The sequence below is a fragment of the Notechis scutatus genome, chromosome 5 (genome assembly GCF_049901735.1).
Source record: "Notechis scutatus isolate UNSWTSFEM ecotype Mainland chromosome 5, rNotScu1.2, whole genome shotgun sequence".
Lineage (NCBI taxonomy): Eukaryota > Metazoa > Chordata > Lepidosauria > Squamata > Elapidae > Notechis > Notechis scutatus.
Genome location: NC_142013.1, coordinates 71,270,257 through 71,290,581, shown reverse-complemented (window position 1 = coordinate 71,290,581; position 20,325 = coordinate 71,270,257). Strand labels below are relative to the sequence as shown.

The window sequence follows — 20,325 nt, the reverse complement described above, 5'->3', positions numbered from 1 at the left end:
ACTGCCTTGGGGGACACCACTATTGACAGGTACAGAATTTGATAGGACGCTCCCAATTTTGACCATTTGTTGTCTGTTTGCCAGGAATGCTTCTATCCAGTTATTCAGTTGTCCAGAGATACCATAGGATTTTATTTTTAGGAGTAGTTTGTCGTGTACCACTGAATCAAAGGCTTTACAGAAGTCTATGTAGATTGCGCCTATTGCTTTGCCCTGGTCGAGTTGTGTCGTCCATATGTTTTTGCAGTGTAAGAGTTGCAGATTACAGGATAGTTTTTTTCTGAAACCAAATTGTTTATTGGAGAGTAGGTTGTTTGTCTCTAAGTGGAGGATGATGGATTGGTTAATAATTGATTCCATGACTTTACAGGTGACGCAGCATAAGGAGATTGGTCTGTAATTTTCAACTAGGCTTGGGTCTCCCTTTTTGAAGATGGGGATGACTGTGGCTTGTGACCATAGGTTAGGCAAGGAGCTGGTCCTGAAAGATTTTTCAAAGATTATGCTTAGAGGTTTGGCTATGGCAGTGGATAGCTTTTTTAAGAAGTAGGCACATATTCCATCCGGTCCAATAGATAGAGATGGTTTTAGATTGCATAGTGCTTTTTCAACATTGTCTTCTGTAAAATCGATATATATTAGATCATTGTTGTTATCTGTGGTACGGCTAGGAAATACTGGGCATGATCCATTGCTGTTTACAAATACTGAGCTGAAGAATGTGTTAAAGATGTTGGCTTTAGTGGTGTCGTCGTTGCAGTCTTTACCATCAGGTCCTATCAAGGGTGGGATAGACCTTGAGTCTTTTAGTTTGTTGTTTACAAAATTGTAAAAAGCACGGGTGGAATTGGTGCTTAGAAGGTTTTCCTCTTGTTTAATGTGATAATTGATGCATTCGGTCTTTATCTGGTGGCATAAATTTTTGTATCGGCTTTTGAAATTGGCAACGTGACCAGATTTGTTTTTCCGCCAGAGTGATCTCTTTTTGGATTGAAGTTTCCTTATTGTTATGGGTAATCTGCTTTTTTGTTTTGTTTTGGGAGTTGTTGTTGGTACATATAGTTTGATGACTCTTTTGACTTCAAGTAAAAATATGTTGTAATGGTCTTCAACAGTATTGCATCCAGTGAATAGAGATTGCCAATCAAGGGATGAGAGATCGTTGTCTATAAGATCATAGTTGCCTTTTTTGAAGTTACAATTGGGGATTACATCATTGTGGTGATTTTTGTGTGGGCGTATGTTGAGACAAAAGTCAATCATATTGTGGTCACTTTCCTGGCATTTGCTGGTAGTCATACCCTTCCATCTCTCCTGAGCCACTTTTGATGATTCAAATGAAGCAGCAAAATGACTCTTCCCTTTCCTTACTCCACCCACCCTTCATTACTGTGCTCTGCCTGCCAGTCATTAGAGCCTGATATTTCCACTTGGGAGATCTATTGCTTGGAACTTACAATACTTATGCTATTTATGCATTTGCACATCCTCTTTAAGTAGACGACCTTTTAGAATTCCTGTGTAGTCCCTTTTGTCTTCCTTGTTACAAAATCCACATTTTCCTAGTAACCTTATATTTTTATAGTGTATATTTTTGCTTGAGTGTAGATAATGCTTTGTTCATCTGTTTCTCCTTCCCTCTTCTTCCCCTATTGTTCTTTATATAGATTTTGAAACTGCAAAACTCCTAGGGAGAGTCACTCTTCCTTTTGAATTTTGTAACACATTATACTTAGTGCTATGATTGATATTGTTCATCTGCTCAGTCTCTTCTTAAGGTCATCACTTCTCCTAAGCAGAGGGTGGAAAGTGCTCTGTAACAGTCATAAATAAGGACTCATTCCCAATAACAAACAGTGCTTATGTGCAGCGACACAGAAGCATCTGTCAAAAAGGCATTTGTCTCAAGTAATGCAAATATTTACTGGAACCTCCGGTTCTTGGAAATATATGAAATGACATATTTATATCAGTATACCTGGGTCCTTTTAACTACTTCTAACGTGGAAAAGAACATCTGGCGCTGTCAGATCTGTGTATCTGCCATTCTTCAATGGAAGAAGAAAGGGGGGAGGAGTTGGTGCAAGTAATCTTTTTGATGTAACCTGAATATCTTAAGTCTTGTATTGAATCTGTATAACTTGCACATGATATACAACTGGTGACTGGAGCCCAGATGCCTGGAAACCTGTCATCTCTTGGAGAGATAGCAAGAGGAAAAGGGGCCATAAAAATTTCAGCTCTGAAAGAAACTTCCTGAGAAACTTTTCTAAGGTACATTCCCACAAAAAAAAAGGGGGGGGGGGTAATTAACAAGTTGCTTCTTTGTATTGACTACATCCATATCAGAATAAGGGGATGCCATCATCAGGCTTCTGTATACAGATGAGATTCTGCCGAAACGTTACTACAACTTTAAAAGCACAACTATAATGATGTGGGAAAATACCTGAACAAAGCTGAATACCATATATGTGTGTGTGTGTGTGTGTGTGTGTGTGTGTGTGTGTGTATGTATATGTATATGTATATATAATATTTTTCCACCATAGAGTTACTAATCTCTGTATCTGTTTTCTAACTATTTGTACAGTAGATCCCATGTTAAATAATACTCTATTTCCTCTATATCCTTAATTTCCATCGTTAACCTGTCCATTTTGGCACATTCTAATTTTTTTTAAATATCTTTTCATCTGTGGATAAACTTTCATTTTTCAAGTTTTGTGCATATGTGATTGTAGCTGTTGTTATTACATGTAACATTGTATGTAATTCTTTTATTGTATTTCCCCAGTAGAGTACCTAATAAGTCCAGTTCTGGTTTTAGATCTATTTGTTGTGCTGTCATTTCTTCTAACCATCTTTTTTATTTTTAACCAATATTTTTTTGCCATTGGATAGGTTCACTACATATGGTAGTAGGTTCCCAGAAGAGGTGGTATTCAGCAGGTTCTGACCAGTTCTGGAGAACCAGTAGCGGAAATTTTGAGTAGTTCAGAGAACCGGCAAATACCACCTCTGACTGGAGATTTTACAGGATCCTTCCCCTGCCACGCCCACCAAGCCACACCCACAAAAAAATTGAATCCCACCACTGGATCCCGGTATCTGTTTGCACTCTGGTGATAAGTTTTGGAACATTTCTTGCTGGTGGCTGATGTACATGTTTTCTTTATATGCTGTTGACATCATCAATTTGTAATTTCTTTCCCACAGTTTTTGCCAATTGTCTAGTTCTATGCTATTTCTGAAGTTTTTGGCCCATACTATCATGGTTTCTTTTACCTATTCTTCTTCCATTTTAATATTCAATAAGTAATTATAAATTTTCTTTATTAATTTGTCATCTCTCCCTAACAATATCTGATCCAATTCTTTATAAAATCCATATGTTTCTGCATCTTTCTTATGTCTCATTTGTATTTGAATATGTAGCCACCAGGCCAAGTCAATTCCCTGATTTTTTTAATCCCTGTTTTGATTTTAGGTCCCCTTGTTCATTTAAATTATCTTTGTACCTTACAATTTTATCCAGTTCTAAGGCATTAGTATATATTAACGCTTCCATCATGGATAGCCAGATCAGTATTTCATATAGTGATTTTATTTAATTTTTTTCCCATACTGACAACAGAACATTCCTGATATAGTGCCTTTGAAAGTATCTATGTAGTTTACTTTTCCCGTATCATACAAATGCATGCCACCCCAATTGTAAATCGTGCCCTTCTAATATCAATATTCTTTTGTTCTTCAAATTTATCCACTCCTTCATCCATGTGAGCACTGAAGCCTGATAATACAGCTCCCAGTCCGGTAACCCAAACCCTCCCTTGTTTTTAGTGTCTTAATGATTTGATTCTTGGTTTTTTTTTCCTTGCCAGATGAACTTTGAAATCCATTTATTTAAATCCTAAAAAAATAATAATCCTAGTTTTATTGGGATTACCTGAAATAGAAATAGCAATTTCAGTAAGATATTCATTTTTATTCTAGCTATCCTTCTGACCAACAAGGTATTTATATTTTTGCTCCTGCTACCTAAATGAAATCCTGCTTTCAAAATTTTTTAATTTTATAGCTGTGGTAACGGTTTGATTTCTTTTAGAAATTTATTTTTTTAAATTGAGATAATGTCCTGTGAGTTCCAAGTGATGCAAATTGGAATATTATGCAGAACAAAATAACATTCATTTCCTAAGAATTTTAGTTTAGGGAGACTTTTTAAAATGATTTGCTGGAGAAAAGTGCTAATGAGGCTTGAACAATGATTAAATTAGTCATTAGATTTAAAGATCAGAGGTCTTGTCAAATGAGTTTTTTGAAGCACGCTGATTACTCTCCTAGCAGCACCTAAATCTGTTCTTTGTCATACATGTCCAATTATTATGTAAGTCTACCATATTTTTCACATTTTTAGCAAGCTATGAAGTCTGTTTCTCAACCTACAAATTTATTAGGCATTTTCCCTACAACTCTGTCAGATAAAAGCAATTGGTACTGAATTTTCTTTCATCTGGCTTTCTAAAACATATGCTTTTTTTGTATTTAGATTTCCTAAACATGTGTTGCTTCATCTTCTTCATCATCTTCATCATCATTATTAATCTCTTTTATTCATTAAACATGAAACTCAGTCAACTGAACATTTAAAAATGTATCACAAATATCAATGACTGGCACTGATGGTTAATATAGGTTGCTGTCAGCATCCTAGTTATCAACCAAGTATCTTCTTAAAATGTATGATGATGGTGATGATGATGATTACTGTGAAAAATATATGCCATGATGCTTGTAATTTTACCCTAAAGAAACTATGGAGTCAATTTGTTTTCTTCTTTTAAAACAAAAAGTACTGTGTAGATAGAGCTCTACAGGTACAGGGATAAACATAATTTTCATAAGTTCATAAGTCACTAGGGACCTAGAGAGTATGATGTGCTTTTAGTTGAATCTGCATTATGTTTGTTACCATTTCTGCTCCATCAGTTGTTGTTCTGTGGGGAAAATACAGGGTTGTGTCTCATATTTCATTATTTATTTGTTTGGCTCATATCTCATTATTCTTAGAGGTATTGTAAAATTTGTGGATCTTGTGAGATTCATAAATAAAAAATTAAACAAAAACTAATGTTCTTGCTTTCAAATAAATAAAATCCAATATAGTGTTGACAATGTCTACATATTGCATCAAGGGAGAAAAAGAGAAAAAGAAAAAACCCTAAAATATTACTAGAGGTTGAAGCATTCTGTTCATGCACATGAGCACCCCTGAAAGCAGAAATCTGATCTCAACACTAGGCATATCTTGGAAATAACTTGTATTCAATTTTCTAGACTACGTGAATAGTTCTATAATAGGTAGTACCAATATTGTTTATCATTCTTTTGATTTTTAAAAAAAAAACATTATTTCTGCAATATCTGCAATATTACTTACATAGAGAGAAAACATTTAATTAAGTTGATTAAAGAACAATAACAGAAGTGAAGAAAGTTACAGAAATATAATTATATTAATTGTTCAATACAATGTGAAATAATTGGAAAAATGTAAGATGAATTTCAAAAGTTAAAACATTACTTATTTCTGACAGTTTGCTAGTTTAGGATGAGAATTTAAAAACAAATCTTCTCTATCACTGCTAAACTTGATATTCTGTGCTGTTAATTCATTAATATATACAATTATGTTGTTTTCTGGACTGATGGTTGCTGTAGCAACTTCTTATCTTGGTTCAGGCAATTCAAAACTCACTTATAAAATCAGCACAAAATGAGTTAAGCAATTCTTAAAGTTTTCTCTTTAAAGCAATTGCAATAATCATTTTACTGCAAGAAGCAAATGCATTCAGGCTAATTTACAGTCATGTGAATCCACCTAAGATTTATTTCAAGACAAACAATAATTCCTTGCTGAGATTTCTGTCTGTCCCCAATGTTCTATTTTTCAAAATATTTTTTCCAGAAGTATTAGAGAAAAATGTAGGTATTTCTAGGAATCTGAAAGCAAATGCTGATAATCACCTAAAAATTGACCATCAAAATATGATATATTTCTATATTAACTAAAATACAGACCTGATTGAAGAAATAAATAGTAATATTTAAAAAAATTCTTCTTGGATTAAAAGCTATATTGAAGCTTATCTATATACTGTATAGAGAATAATAGAATCCATAGAATTTAAATTAGCATCAAGTAAATTCTACAGATTTAAGTGTGTCTACTCTTCTTTTATTAATGAGTTAATTTATTAATGAGTTTAATTCAGATAGTTAAATAATGTAGTTGAAGGGAGATAAGCAGTGCAAAACAGGAAGTTGTTGGTCACATCCAAGACTCTCTGCCCCAAGCATCCTTTGGACTTTCTAAGTAATTTTATGGAAAGCAATGCAGGTATGATTTTTTTACCTAAAGAAAGATATTGTATCCAAGAATCCAAGAATCTCTACTTCCTGTGCATCTTCAGTAGCACAAGCTCCACCCCAACACAAAAGACAAAGTGTGCAATTGGCTTATGGGACTGATGTGAACAGACTACGGATCAGTAGTTTAGCTGGTGTGTACAAGCTGAAGATACCACATTCAATCCCTGAATAAAACATTGCCTGAAAACCTACCTGATGCTACCTATCAGAAGAAATCAAACTAGTAGATAGGGTAGGTAGGATTACAACTAGTTGCAAAGCTTGAGTTCCTAAGACTAATTTAGATTAGTCTGCAAGCCAAAATGAAGCTCCATTTTGGCCTGCAACGGGCCATGGGAGGTCCACGGAGCGCTGAACAGAATGTCAGAGGGCTAGATCTGTCCCTCAGAAGCTCCATTTCTGCCTGCAAAGGGCTGGGCAAGGCTTCTGGACACCTGAATGGGGCTTCTGATGGGTGGATCTGTCCCTCAGAAGCTCCATTTCAGCCAGCAACATGCAGGACAAATGTTGTAGAACCTCTCCGGTTGTTCGTAAAGGCAAACAACTGCCATGGTGCTATAAGAGTCATAGTTTTAGGCCTTGTTCGCAATCGCTAGAGGGCATTTATCATGTAAATTTGAAGGTTCGCTATGGGAAGGCTCATAACCCGGGGATTACTTGTAGTTCCACCCCTAAATAAATATAACATAGCTTATCTCGTTAGGTGAGAGTTCCCGAGGAGTTCCATTAGCTGCTTTTCTTTCACCATTTTCAATCTATCCATTGACATCACTCAGACATAGATCTAAGAGTCATTAGAAAGCAGGTTATAATAAATCCTGCGGTATGCAGATAAAGATATGCTGCTGTAAATGCACTGTGTCATTGTTACCGATATAAAAACTTAATATTTTCATTCAGTGGTAGATCATCCAGTTGCTACATTACCCTTGCCTCTGTTTCTTCTTCACATTTTAAAACCAGAGGCAAGAATAAGGCTGCTCCTGTGGGGAAAAGAAGAAGAAGAAGCCATGAGCTGATACAAAAGAAAAAAACACTAGCTGAGGGTCACTAGTTTCAACCTCTGATGGGGTAGACGAAGAGATCTTTAATTTAGGATTCCTGCTTTCCAGGAATATTGGCATCTTAATTTTTAATTAATTTTGAAGAACTGCATTAATAGATATCTGCATATGCATCTCATAACTTTTGGTTTGTACCCATGTTCCCCCAAAATCCTAAGATTACTCTTACTCCAGAGGCTGCTATTTAATATATACATATACATAACAGCCATTGTTTTTCAATCAATCAGAATGGAGCTGGAAAGGACCTTCAAGGTCTTCTAATCCAACCCCTTGCCCAAGAAGGAGATTCTATATCATTTCAGACAGGTGGCTGTCCAGTCTTTTCTTAAAAACATCCAGCACTGAAACTTCTACAACTTCTGAAGGCAAGCTGTTCCATTGCTTAATTGTCCTCACTCTTAGGAAGTTTCTCCTTAGTTCCAAGTTGCTTCTCTCCTTGATTAGTTTCCATCCATTGTTTCTTGTCTTGCTCTCTGGTGCTTTGGAAAATAAGTTGAAACACCACCACCACCACCCCAGTTTGTGGCACTCTCAAATACTGGAATACTGCTATCATGTCCCCCCTAGACCTTCTTTTCCCTGGAAAAAAATATTTTTGTTTTCACATAGTCGTGTTCTCTTTTTATTTTAACGATGGAACAGAAGGACATTCTTTTTCTAATAAGAAGGACCTTACAGGTATCCTCGACTTACAACAGTTCGATTAATGATTGTTTATAGTTACAACAGCACAGAAAAAAGGGACTTAAGAGCATTTTTCACTGTTATGACCATTGCAGGATCCCTGTAGTTCACATGATCACAATTTGGACGCTTGGCAACAGACAGTCCCACAGTCATGTGTCATGCCCCTGGTGGAGACTGACTCTGAGGGAGAGGAGGAACAGCTAACAGGGAGTGGAAGGGTGGCTCCAGAGGTTGTGGAGAAGGCTGGGGAAGGGCAGAGACCAGCTGAGCAGGCAGAGGAGGACCCAGGCCCATCCCCTATCCATCCTAGGGCACGCAGGGAGGAGAGGATCAGGGAAAGACATGGTCTACTCAGGAGGAGAGGGCCTTGATCCTCTTCATGGGATGCAGGTGTGAGAACTGCATAAGAGTTTGGACCTGCGTGCTAGCAAACACTATAAACAAAGAGTGTTTTATTCCTGGATGAGGTTTATCTTGGTTGGCATTCTTCCAATGGACTATACCTGGTTATCTTCTTGAAGTTTGTAATTAATTATCCTGGTCTGTCGTGGAACTTTCTTCAGTGCGGTTTGTTTTTGGTTTTTTATTGCTTCGTTATCTGCTCTTTGAATTTGGACCGTATTTCTTTCGTTTGGAATGTTATTTTGGAAAGAGTTTAATCTCCAACTGTGAACAATTGAACAGTGAAGCCAAGTTGAAGGCATTAAAGAACATTTATTTATGTTTTGGTTTTTGTTACATTTGTGGGACACTCTGGGTCATCACAGTCATGTGATTCCCTTTTGCAATCTTCTGACAAGAAAAGTCAATAATCATGTTATTAACTTAAGAACTGCAGTGATTCACTTAACAACTGTGGCAAAAAAGGTCATAAAATGGGGCAAAACTCATTTAACAAATGTCTTACTGAGCAACGGAAATGTTGGGTTCAGTTGCGGTCACAAGTCTGTTAAATAAGTATTTTAACCAAGTTATTTTCATTGTATATCTTCTAAAAATATATGTAGCTGAGTTGCTTCATGATTTTCTTTACTAAAATTCTGTAATAATCAAAGTGAGCAATATCAAATAACAGATAAGCCTTTCATATGCTATTGGTTCCAATAAGATTGATTAACTTTCTACTGACATTCATTTTAAAAATACTGCTTTTAGAATATTGCTTTTTCTTATCAAAGAATGGCCATCTAGAACAAACATAAATCAGTCTGTGGTTTGACATTGACCAAGATGTGCTTGACACAGACTTGTTCCAACATCATAGATTCATTTTGACATACATTAGCTACTTTGAATCCTGTAGCAATGCATTTTTATATAGTGCATGGAAAATTTCGTTATGACATAGTGTTTGACACTGAACTGATTTAACAGTACCAGGTGTTAGTGGTCACATTGTTGAAAACTAGATTTTGAAGCATTGTATGTCATTGATTAACAACTGTGAGCATAATAGCCATGTAGTGTTTTATCAAGAAAGGTTCCAGCCTCAAATGATGAAAGTAGTTATCATAACCATTTGACACATGGATCTACCAAAAGTATGACAATAACATTAAGAGTAAAATAGAGAAATAGGTTTTTTTTTCTTTTTGTTCTGCCTTGTACAGAGCTAGATTTATAGCTGTGTAGATGCAGATAGATAACTCAACAAAGCCTCCATAACAAAGTTCATTTATTGGTACATCAGGTATCTTCATAACTCACATTTATGATGAAGTTCTTCTTTAACGACCAATCCTTTGTATATCTGCCTTCTACATGAAAGATGGTTATCTCCTAACCCATCTCGTAGCTATAGAAGGAAGATGCCATGTGGTAGAGAGTTCAGACAAAGAATGATGAAAATTCCCTTAACCCACCAAAGGTCAATTCAGTGAACAATCAGGATTACAGATGTAGCCACATGAGATGAAGTACATTTCCCAGGATATCTTTAACTACATTTACCATGATGCATTCCCTTAAGGGGACAGCTCACAATTCCTAAGTAACTATCCAACTCTCATAGACTGGTTGGGACAGCACACTCCCCGCCTGGAATTGTAAATTCCACTATTAAAAGAAGAGAAGAAGAGAAAAAAAATTAACTATAAACTAAGATAAGCAGTAAATAGTAATAGTAACTGAATAGCATATAACTATATAACTAAGAAAAAAAAACAGGAAACATTGATAAGCATCAAACAAGACTGGCTGGGACAGCACACTTTTGGTCTCAAAACATCAACGTCATTGATTAACAATTGTGAGCATGATAGCCAATTTATCAGTTTGTGAAGAAAAAAATAAATCCCAACCTCGAATGATGAAAATATTTATCATAACCATTCAATACACAGATCTACCAAAAGTATGACAGTAGCATTAAGAGCAAAATTGGCAAATAAACTTCTTTCTGTTTGGTCTCAGGCCATCACATGTAGTTCTAAATTAATTCTGAACACAAAAAATATATTTTCAATATTCTGTACCAAATCTGTGAGTGGAAAAGTTGGATAATGGATCTCCCCTCTGGCAATATCTGGAGTGTTGATATATTAAAAAGCCCCAGGTCTTCCACTGGAATTTAATTGAAGTGTGGAAGACCATGAAGCCGCATTTTGCTGGAGAATATTACATCCAACCTTTGGCTATGTCATGATGATATAAATAGCAGTGTTCCAATATTTGAGGGGCTGCTACAGAGAGAAGAGAGGTTCAAGCTATCTTCCAAACATCTGAAGACCAGACAAGGAATAATGGATGGAAACTGAACAAGGAGAGATTCAACCTGGAAATAAGGGGAAATTTTCTGACAGTGAGAGCAATCAACCAATGGAACTGCTTGCCTTCAGAAGTTGTTGGAGTTTCACCACTGAGAGCTTTCAAGAAGAGACTGGACTGCCATCCATCAGAAATAGTGTAGGGCAGGTGTGTCAGACACTGGCCACCCCACCCCCATTTTAGCAAAGGGGGGAAAAGTTGAAATACCCCACATGGTGACAACATGACACCTTGAGTTTGATACCCCTGGTGTAGGGTCTCCTGCTTGGGTGGGGAGTTGGATCAGATGAGCTATAAGGTCCCTTCCAAGTGTATTAATCTGTTAAATGCAATTCAATCATGACAATTTACCTGAAACTCCCTGTTTTTCCCAAAGCAAATCTTTTTGCATCAATCTGAATTAATAGATAAATATTGGAGAATTTTATTGAAAAGAACAAATTACTTCATTTGTCACCAATGGCTTACCTTTTTCACAAAACGTCATAATTGGAACCAATTCCCTAATAAAGCTTCCCTTTTACTTATATAATTAGCAAAATTAAGTAATTTTACATCATTGAGGAAACCACAATTACAATGCAGTCTGTGCAGGGGTGGGATTCTACCAGTTTGCACCTATTCGCTAGAACCGGTTGTTAACATTCTAAGCAGTTTGGAGAACCGGTTCTTAGAAGAAATTACTGGCCTAATCCTGTAAGGAAGGCAGGAAGGAAACATTCTGGTGTTGCTTACAGAAAGTACCTCTCCATTAACCCTTATTACATTCTTGGCAGGACTAGACTTCCTGTTTCAGGAACTTCTCTGGAGTTTTTTTTCCCCTCCTTTGCTGGTACTTTGCTTGTGTGGAGTGACCATTCAAAGTTACAATGGCACTGAAAAAAGTGACTTATGACCATTTTTCACACTTAGGACTGTTGCAGCATCCCCACAGTCATGAGAGGCCAAGTGAGGAGATGCATGCCTCAATGTGAGTGATATTGAGTTGGCCACACCCAGCCAATAACATGACCACCCAGCCATGTCCACCCAGTCACATGATCACCAAGCCATGCCCACCACCTAAGCCATGCCCACAGAACCAGTTGTTAAAAATTTGAATCCCACCCCTGAGTCTGTGGTACTGTAATTCAAAGAAAGGAAACTGGGTAAGAAACAACAAGGAAAGCATTATCTGGCATATGTTGATGTTAAATGCAGCTCCAAAATTAACCATACATAGAATAAATATGCACACTTAGCAATATGCAATATCAGCTATGGGAAATTAAAGACAAGAATAAACATTTATTTCTGTGGTTTGGAAATAGACACCATCAAAACTATTATATGCAGATGGAAATATGTGCCACTGACAAGAGTAGATGCTTTCCTTTCAATGGAGATTAATTATGGCAAATGAAAGAATTAAGTCTCCCTGTTTATACTTGCAGCTCAAGAGTTTCCTGCAATTTTTATTTAATTGTTGAAAAATCTGCATATTAATTACTTTTAGGATGCTATCATCATCTCTAGTTTGACTTCTGCAAAGTTTCCATAGGAGATTTAGTGTCTTTGTAAATGAACGACCATTCATTCATGTTCAACTAAAAAGATATACTAAAATTCAATATACTGTAGATTCAGTGCCTAGGGTGAAGAAATGCAGCAGAAGGTGCAATCCTGCTTTAATATTTAAGGAACCATCTCTCCTGGCCCCCAGAGTTGTACACATTTTACAAAAAAAGCACTGCTCAATAGTAAAAATCCTAGTAAAAATCCTCTGATTTGGTCAATAACAGAACTCTTTCTCCTATCTTTAGGTATAAAGCCATAGTGAGACCAATGGACATCCAAGCTTCACATGCCCTGCTGAAGATTTGTTTGAAAGCTGCTACAATCTGGATTTTCTCCATGCTGCTTGCCATTCCAGAGGCTGTGTTTTCAGACTTGCGTCGTTTCTATGACAAGGGCACTAATAAAACATTTATTAGTTGCACACCTTATCCACTTACCAATGAACTGCATCCGAAAATTCAGTCCATGGCTTCCTTTCTCATCTTTTACATAATCCCCCTGTCTGTTATTTCAGTATATTATTATTTCATCGCAAAAAATCTGATTCGGAGTGCTTACAATCTACCAGTGGAAGGAACTATTCAGGTTAGAAAGCAGGTATGTTTTTATTTTATTTATTTATTTATTTGATTTGTCAATCGCTTACAAGGTAATAGATATAAGTATAAACATGAGTAAGAATACAGGAAATAGGTAAGAATAAATGGGGACAATAGGACAGGGACGATAGGCACGATGGTGCACTTATACTTCTCAAGCCTGGTGATATAGGGTATTCTGTTGCAAGCAGAAGAGCGTAGTACTCTTCTCGTGAAATACTTCTGGACTCGCTCTATTGTATTAATGTCTGACATGCAGTGCAGATTCCAGACTGATGAGCTATATTCGAGTATTGGTCTGGCAAAAGTTTTGTATGCTCTAGTTAGCAATTCAATATTTCCGGAGGAGAAGCTTCGTAAGATTAGATTTACAACTCTTAATGCCTTTTTGGCAATACTGTTACAGTGAGCTCTGGCACTTAGGTCATTTGATATGAGAACTCCAAGGTCCTTGACAGAGTGAGGATCATCAATGAGGTCATATCCATCTAGTTTGTATTTGGTGTACTGATTTTTTTTTACCAATGTGTAGGACAGAGTATTTGTTGGTTGAGATTTGGAGTTGCAAGATGTTTGACCATTCAGACACATAATCAAGGTCACTTTGAAGGACAGTAGCATTGTCAGTGGTGTTGAATAGTTTTACATCATCCGCAAAGAGGACGTAGTTGCTTATAACGTGATTGCAAAGGTCATTTATATAGAGTATAAAGAGTGTGGGTCCTAGAACGCTGCCTTGGGGGACACCACTGTTAACCAGAGCAGGGTTTGATATAGTACTCCCTATTTTTACTATTTGTTGCCTGTTTGACAGGAATGCAGTTATCCACTTATGGAGGGATCTAGAAATGCTGTAAGAGCTTAGTTTTAACAGTAGTTTGTCGTGTACCACTGGATCAAAGGCTTTGCAGAAGTCTATGTAAATTGCATCTATTGCTTTAGTCAAGTCGAGTAGTCCATATGTTTTTGCAGTGTAGGAGTTGTAGATTGCAGGACATTTTTTTCTTGAAACCAAATTGTTTTTTGGAGAGTAGGTTGTTTGACTCTAAGTGGAGAGTGATGAATTGGTTAATGATCGATTCCATGACTTTGCATGTGACACAACACAGTGAGATGTAGTTTTCAACCAGGCTGGGGTCAGCTTTTTTGAAGATAGGGATGACCGTAGCTAAGGACCATAGGTTTGGTAAGGAGCTGGTTCTGAAAGATATCTCATATATAATGCTTAGGGGTTCTGCTATGGCAGAGGAGAGCTTTTTAAAGAAGTATGCACATAATCTACCGGAGCCAATAGATAGGGATGATTTGAGGTTTCGTAGTGCCTTTTCTACGTTATTTTCTGTAAAGTCAATATGTAGCAGGTCATTATAGTTAGTTGTGGTACGACTAGGAAATGTGGGACATGAACCATTGCTGTTTACAAAGACTGAACTGAAGAATGTGTTGAAGAGCCTTAACAGCTTCATCATTGCAGTATTTCCCATTTGGTCCTTTTACGGGTGGGATGGTTCTTGATTCTTTAAGTGTGGTGTTAACAAAATTGTAGAAGGCGCAGGAAGTTTTCCTCTTGCTTGCAGTGGTAGTGGTAATATGTCATTTATATGTCATTTTTGATTTGCAAGGAAACTGGTAAACATACATGCACACCATCAAAATTACACAACTCCAAACTGAAAATAGTTTACCATAAAACTGTATGCTGTATCCAGATATTCAGAATAGTTTATTCAGGTTATAAATTATTCAAGACAGCATAGACAACCATCAAACACATTGGGATGATACTATTTTGGTGAAGGCTATGTCCTATCTTCAGGGCACAAGTCTGGAACAAAGAATGGATATAGAGTTTTACCACATTATGCTTGATACTCACCCATTGGGGATGCTTTAACTTAGGCCTGCATTACATGCCCAGTGGATAAGTATTTTTCATAGTACTATTCTCCCTTCCCCCCAAGGATACTAATATGGAAAATGAATGAAAATATGGATACATTATTCATTGATCCTCTTACTTCCCACCACATTACCTGATTCTCTCTCCATTTCTGAAAACAGTTCTGATTTGTCACTTGTACTTAGCAGTGCATTCTTCAAAGCTGCAACTAAAATTGTTGAGAAAAACAAGAAGAAGCTAAAGAACTCAGGGACTTCAGAATTCAAGCAGATAAGCACCTGCCACACAAAACCCCAGGCTTAACAATTGTTGACAAGATACACAAAAATGTCTGAATAGTGGACATTGCATTACCTTAAGATAGCAGAATATAAAATATATCTTGTCCTGAAGAAATTTCCAGGTAGGGAATGCAATTTCTATTTATTCTATTAAGGTAAAGGTAAAAGTTCCCCTCACACATACACGCTAGTCATTTTTGGCTCTAGGGGGCAGTGCTCATCTCCATTACAAAGCCAAAGAGCCAGCGCTGTCTGAAGACATCTCCATGGTCATGTGGCCGGCATGACTAAATGGCGAAGGTACACATAGCGCTGTTATCTTCCCACCAAAAAGGTCCTTATTTTTCTACTTGCATTTTTACATGCTTTCGAACTGCTAGATTGGCAGAAGCTGGGGCAAGTAACAGGAGCTCACTCTGTTACACAGTGCTAGAGATTCAAACCACTGAACTGCTGACCTTTCTGATGGACAAGCTCAGCGACTTAGCCACTGAGCCACCGCGTCCCTTCTCTCTTTTGAGTTTTTGTCTGAGATTAATGCTATTAGTCTCAGACAAAAACTCAAAAAATAACCTTACAAATCACCCAGTTCTGTGCTACCATTTGTATGATATGCTGGGATTGGAACATCTTATAATAGTACTTTATTTGTATTTACTTAAGGTACTGTGTTCTTACTTATTCAGACTCCATTAATGTTTTCCTCTTATGCACACTAATGTAGATGATAGATAGATAGATAGATAGATAGATAGATAGATAGATAGATAGATAGATAGATAGATAGATAGATAGATAGATAGATGAGAGGGGGGAAGGAGAGGGAGAGAGAGATATGATGAGAATTACAGGCAGAGACAGACAGAGATAGGCATAGACAAATTCAGATACAGATATACAGATGGAAATCTTCACAGATTAACAGAGTTGTAAGGGATCTTATAGGTCATCTAGTCCAATCCCCCACCCAAATGAGACCCTACACCATTTCTGACAAATGGCAGTCCAATCTCTTCTTAAAAGCTTCCAGTGATGAAGCTCCCACAACTTCCAAGGGCAAGATGTTCCATTGGTTGATTGTTCTCACTGTCAGAAAGTTTATCCTTATTTCCAGGTTAAATCTCTCCTTGTTCAGTTCCATCCATTATTCCTTGTCTGGCCTTTGGCTTTAGAAAATAGCTTGACTCCCTCCTCTCTGTGGCAGCCCCTCAAATATTGGAGCACTGTTATCCTGTCTCCCCTGGTCCTTCTCTTCACTAGACTAGCCATGCCCAGTTCCTACAACTGTTCATCGTATGTTTTAGACTCCAGTCCCCTAATCATCCTGGTTGCTTTTCTCTGCACTCTTTCTATTCAGGGCTGTCAAACTTACGGCCCGCAGCCCAGATGTGTCATGTGCTGGCAACGTCCACACCCGTTTAGCAAAGGGGAAAAAAGTCCAGATATGTCACGTGATGCCACTGTGACAACATGAGTTTGACACCCCTGTTCTAGAATCTCAACATTTTTTATAATGTGGTAAAATGATAGAGATAGAGATAGAGATAGATAGATATATGATAGATAGATAGATAGATAGATAGATAGATAGATAGATAGATAGATAGATAGATAGATAGATAGATAGAGGGCAAGGATACAATCACTTGTAGCAGTAATTGCTCATGGTGCCTATAAATATCATAAAAACTATATGTAAAAATAATTTCGAATGCTTGACTTCAGGAAAGCATACTGTATATGGGAAACAACTAGCAAGGACTTACAAGTTGTAAATGACTATGATGTTTTTTTCACAAATTCTGTGATTCTTTTCATTATGGAAGCACACTTAGGAGCATACTGACCAGGTAAGCTGCCACCATACAAGAACCTCCAAACATAGGTGGAAAAAATACTAAATTATATTATGATTTGATGTGATGCCTAGTTTGTATCAGGTCAAGACAAAGACTGCCATCACTACACATACTTATCCTGCCCCTTGCAGTAAAGCTTGTGTACTGTATAGTAGCAACCAATAAGTGACTGATATGAGGGTCAATATCTATCCTTGTAGCATATGAGAGTTAATGCAGAAAACATGGCTGCTTCTCATGCTGAGTATCAACTAGCAAGCATAAACATGGAGCACTAATTTCAAAAAGTAGCCTGGGTCAGATTATGTAGTACAGTGTGATCTTAAATACAATGGAGATAAAAGCCATATTCCTATAAAACATCAGTACTTGGATGGATGGGACTTCAAATGGATGTAATTAGAGATTCAGAGCATGAATAATATTTAGAATGACCAAAAGCCATTCTTTAAGAAAATAAATAAATGAATGACTCAAAAGAACTGGAAGTCAGTGTGAGTATCCCTGTATTATTGTCTAGATAGCTAAAACTAAACATAGAGTTCCATCTTATGTTTGGTATTGTTGATGTAATATCTCTTTTTCTTTTCAGATGGAATCTCGGAAACGCCTCGCCAAGACAGTGCTAGTTTTTGTCTGCATCTTTGCTTTCTGTTGGCTCCCTAACCATATCATCTACTTATATCGGTCATACCATTATTCAGAAGTGGATACATCTGTCCTGCACTTCATCACTTCTCTTTGTGCTCGAATATTGGCATTTATTAACTCTTGCATAAACCCTTTTGCCTTGTACTTGCTCAGCAAAACTTTTCGGAAACAGTTTAATCACCAGTTATCTTGTTATAAAACCCGTCTTCTCATTCGATCCCAGAGTACAGCCAGAAGTACTACTCGGATGACATCTTTCAAGAGCACCAACCAGCAGTCCATGATCACCTTCAGCTTTATTAATGGCAACCACAACTGCCATGAAGAAAATGCATAGTATGCATGAAATTAATAGTCACTGCAAGAGCTAACTAACCATTGCTGCTTATTTGTATATAGTCAGCAACAAATGTACATACTGGTATGTACATAAAGAAATGGATCTGTGACCAGACCATGAATAAGGCAGTGTGCAAGAAAAAATAATCATGCAGACTTAAAGGGCTGTCCATGCCTGCATTTTGTGTTTATGATTTCGTATTATAACATGCTGGTCCATTTTTATTCACATGTTGGGGATCACATTTTCTAGACTGATGCTTTGTAGATGTGAAGGGACTGTAACATCTGCCATTCCCACACAAACCAGGAATTCTGAGATTTAGAATCAAAAAATCTTTGGAGGCCACCTGTTAGATAGAGTCTAGCATAGTGTTTCCCAACTTTGGCCCTCTTGAAGATGTGTGGACTTCAACTCCCAGAATTCCCTAGCCAGCATGACTGGCTGGAAATTCTGGAGGCTGAAGTCCATACAACTTCAAGGGGCCAAGGTTGGGAAACCCTGTTCTAAGCCAAACAAAGGCAGGAGGCTTAATGAACTAAAATAATTTTAGAGAAGCTATTTTTGATATATGAAGCTTTGGACTTCTATTTATTGCTGGAATGAGCCTATCCCTTACTGGGTTTTCTGTGATGTACAAAAAACAAGCACTGGGTTCAGTGCAAACCCAGCTTTTTTATTCCCTTCTGAACCTTTCTTCTTATCTTCCCCACTTCTAGTACACCACTGGTATTTAAGTTCTCTTTTTTAAAGTGGAAGGTCAGGTGGAGTTTCAGGACAAACTGAAGAACTCTAAAGGCCAAGGTGGAACAATGCCATGCACTTGCATTCAGGTAACAGATAAACATGTACAGCATGAGTTCTTCTCCCTTGGGTTAATATCTTAGATGTTTACAGAGTCTCTCAGTTTCTATTGATAAAATAATAGAATCTCCATTTGTCCACATTCAAGCATAAGAACATACATTCATGGTTCTTTGCTTTCTGTATTAAAGAAAAGTAAGCCAGTTTGCTGAAGGAAAAGCACCTTTTCTTCAAAAGAAACATGTTTAGAGCCACATAACTAAGTGGAAGAGCATTATTACTATTACTTAGTGTTCAATTTGATTCACAGTCTGGGACTGATAAAAACAGTTCAAGTCCTAACCAAGGACCTAAGAGCTGTTAAGGTAATGTCAGATTATATAGGCAGTTCCGAGTAGGATGGTTTTTTTGCAAAGTCAATATATTCAGATCTAATAAGTTCAAAATTTCCATGTATCTAGGCAGTCTCGCGGGTATTGCTCCAAGGACTCCTATTACTATTGGTACAACCATTGATTTCTTCCTCCACAATAACTCAACTTCAATTTGCAAATCACAATATTTCATTTTTTCTAGTTGTTTCTCTACAATTTGTGCATCATTTGGTGTTGCAATATCAATGAACCAGATTTTTTTTCTTTTCCACAATAGTGATGTCAGGCATGTTGTGGGCTAGATGTCTGTCTGTTTGGATCCAAAAGTTCCACAGGATCTTGACCTGTTCATTTTCAAGAACTTTATCAACTTGGCGTTCCCAGTGATTTTTCAGGCAGTATTAATTCATGGTGTTTTTAAAAAGATGTAGAGAATTGAGTTTACTGGGGTTTGTCTCACTACCTTTGCTCCATCTGAATGCAAAAGTATATTGTATATAATTTGAATGTGAAAAGTGGTGCCATTTCAATAAATGTAAGCTTCATTATGTTTACAAGTGTAGGCATTTTACCCTATATGGGGTGGAGTGTGGGGAGAGTAAAGCACTGATTTCTCCAAATGTCATAAAGTTTTTATAAAAATGTCTTTAGCCCATGCATCAATGTTGTCCGGATAAGTCATATTGTGCTCTATATATGTTTTGTTATGGTGAACAAATGTAAAAAGAAATCTCCACATCTTCCTTACATTTTCAAAAATAGACTGTAGTAAAAAGTGATCACTGCTAAAATCACATTTTTTCTTCTTCTGCAGCATTATACTTCCAGATGATATAAGTAATACAGTTCAAATGTTTTTATATTAATAAACTCAAAACAAATAGAAATTTCAGATTTTGCAATGGTGAAAACATTTTTAACATCTGTCATGTATTCTAATAAAAAAAGAATGAAACATGATGGAGAATAGCTAGCTTAAAGTTCGTCTTGTTCTCAATTTGA

At 36.9% G+C, this 20,325-nt stretch overlaps 1 protein-coding gene across 1 annotated transcript in view; it reads left to right on the top strand.

Annotated features, from left to right (window-relative positions):
- Positions 1-19,873, top strand: part of GRPR (gastrin releasing peptide receptor) — a 65,521-nt gene extending 45,648 nt beyond the window's left edge. Inside the window, exons 2-3 of the mRNA XM_026674879.2 lie at positions 12,761-13,112; positions 17,747-19,873. Coding sequence (XP_026530664.1) covers positions 12,761-13,112; positions 17,747-18,142 — 748 coding nt within the window. The 3' untranslated portion in view covers positions 18,143-19,873. The remainder of the gene's footprint in view (positions 1-12,760; positions 13,113-17,746) is intronic.
- Positions 19,874-20,325: the final 452 nt, after the last annotated feature.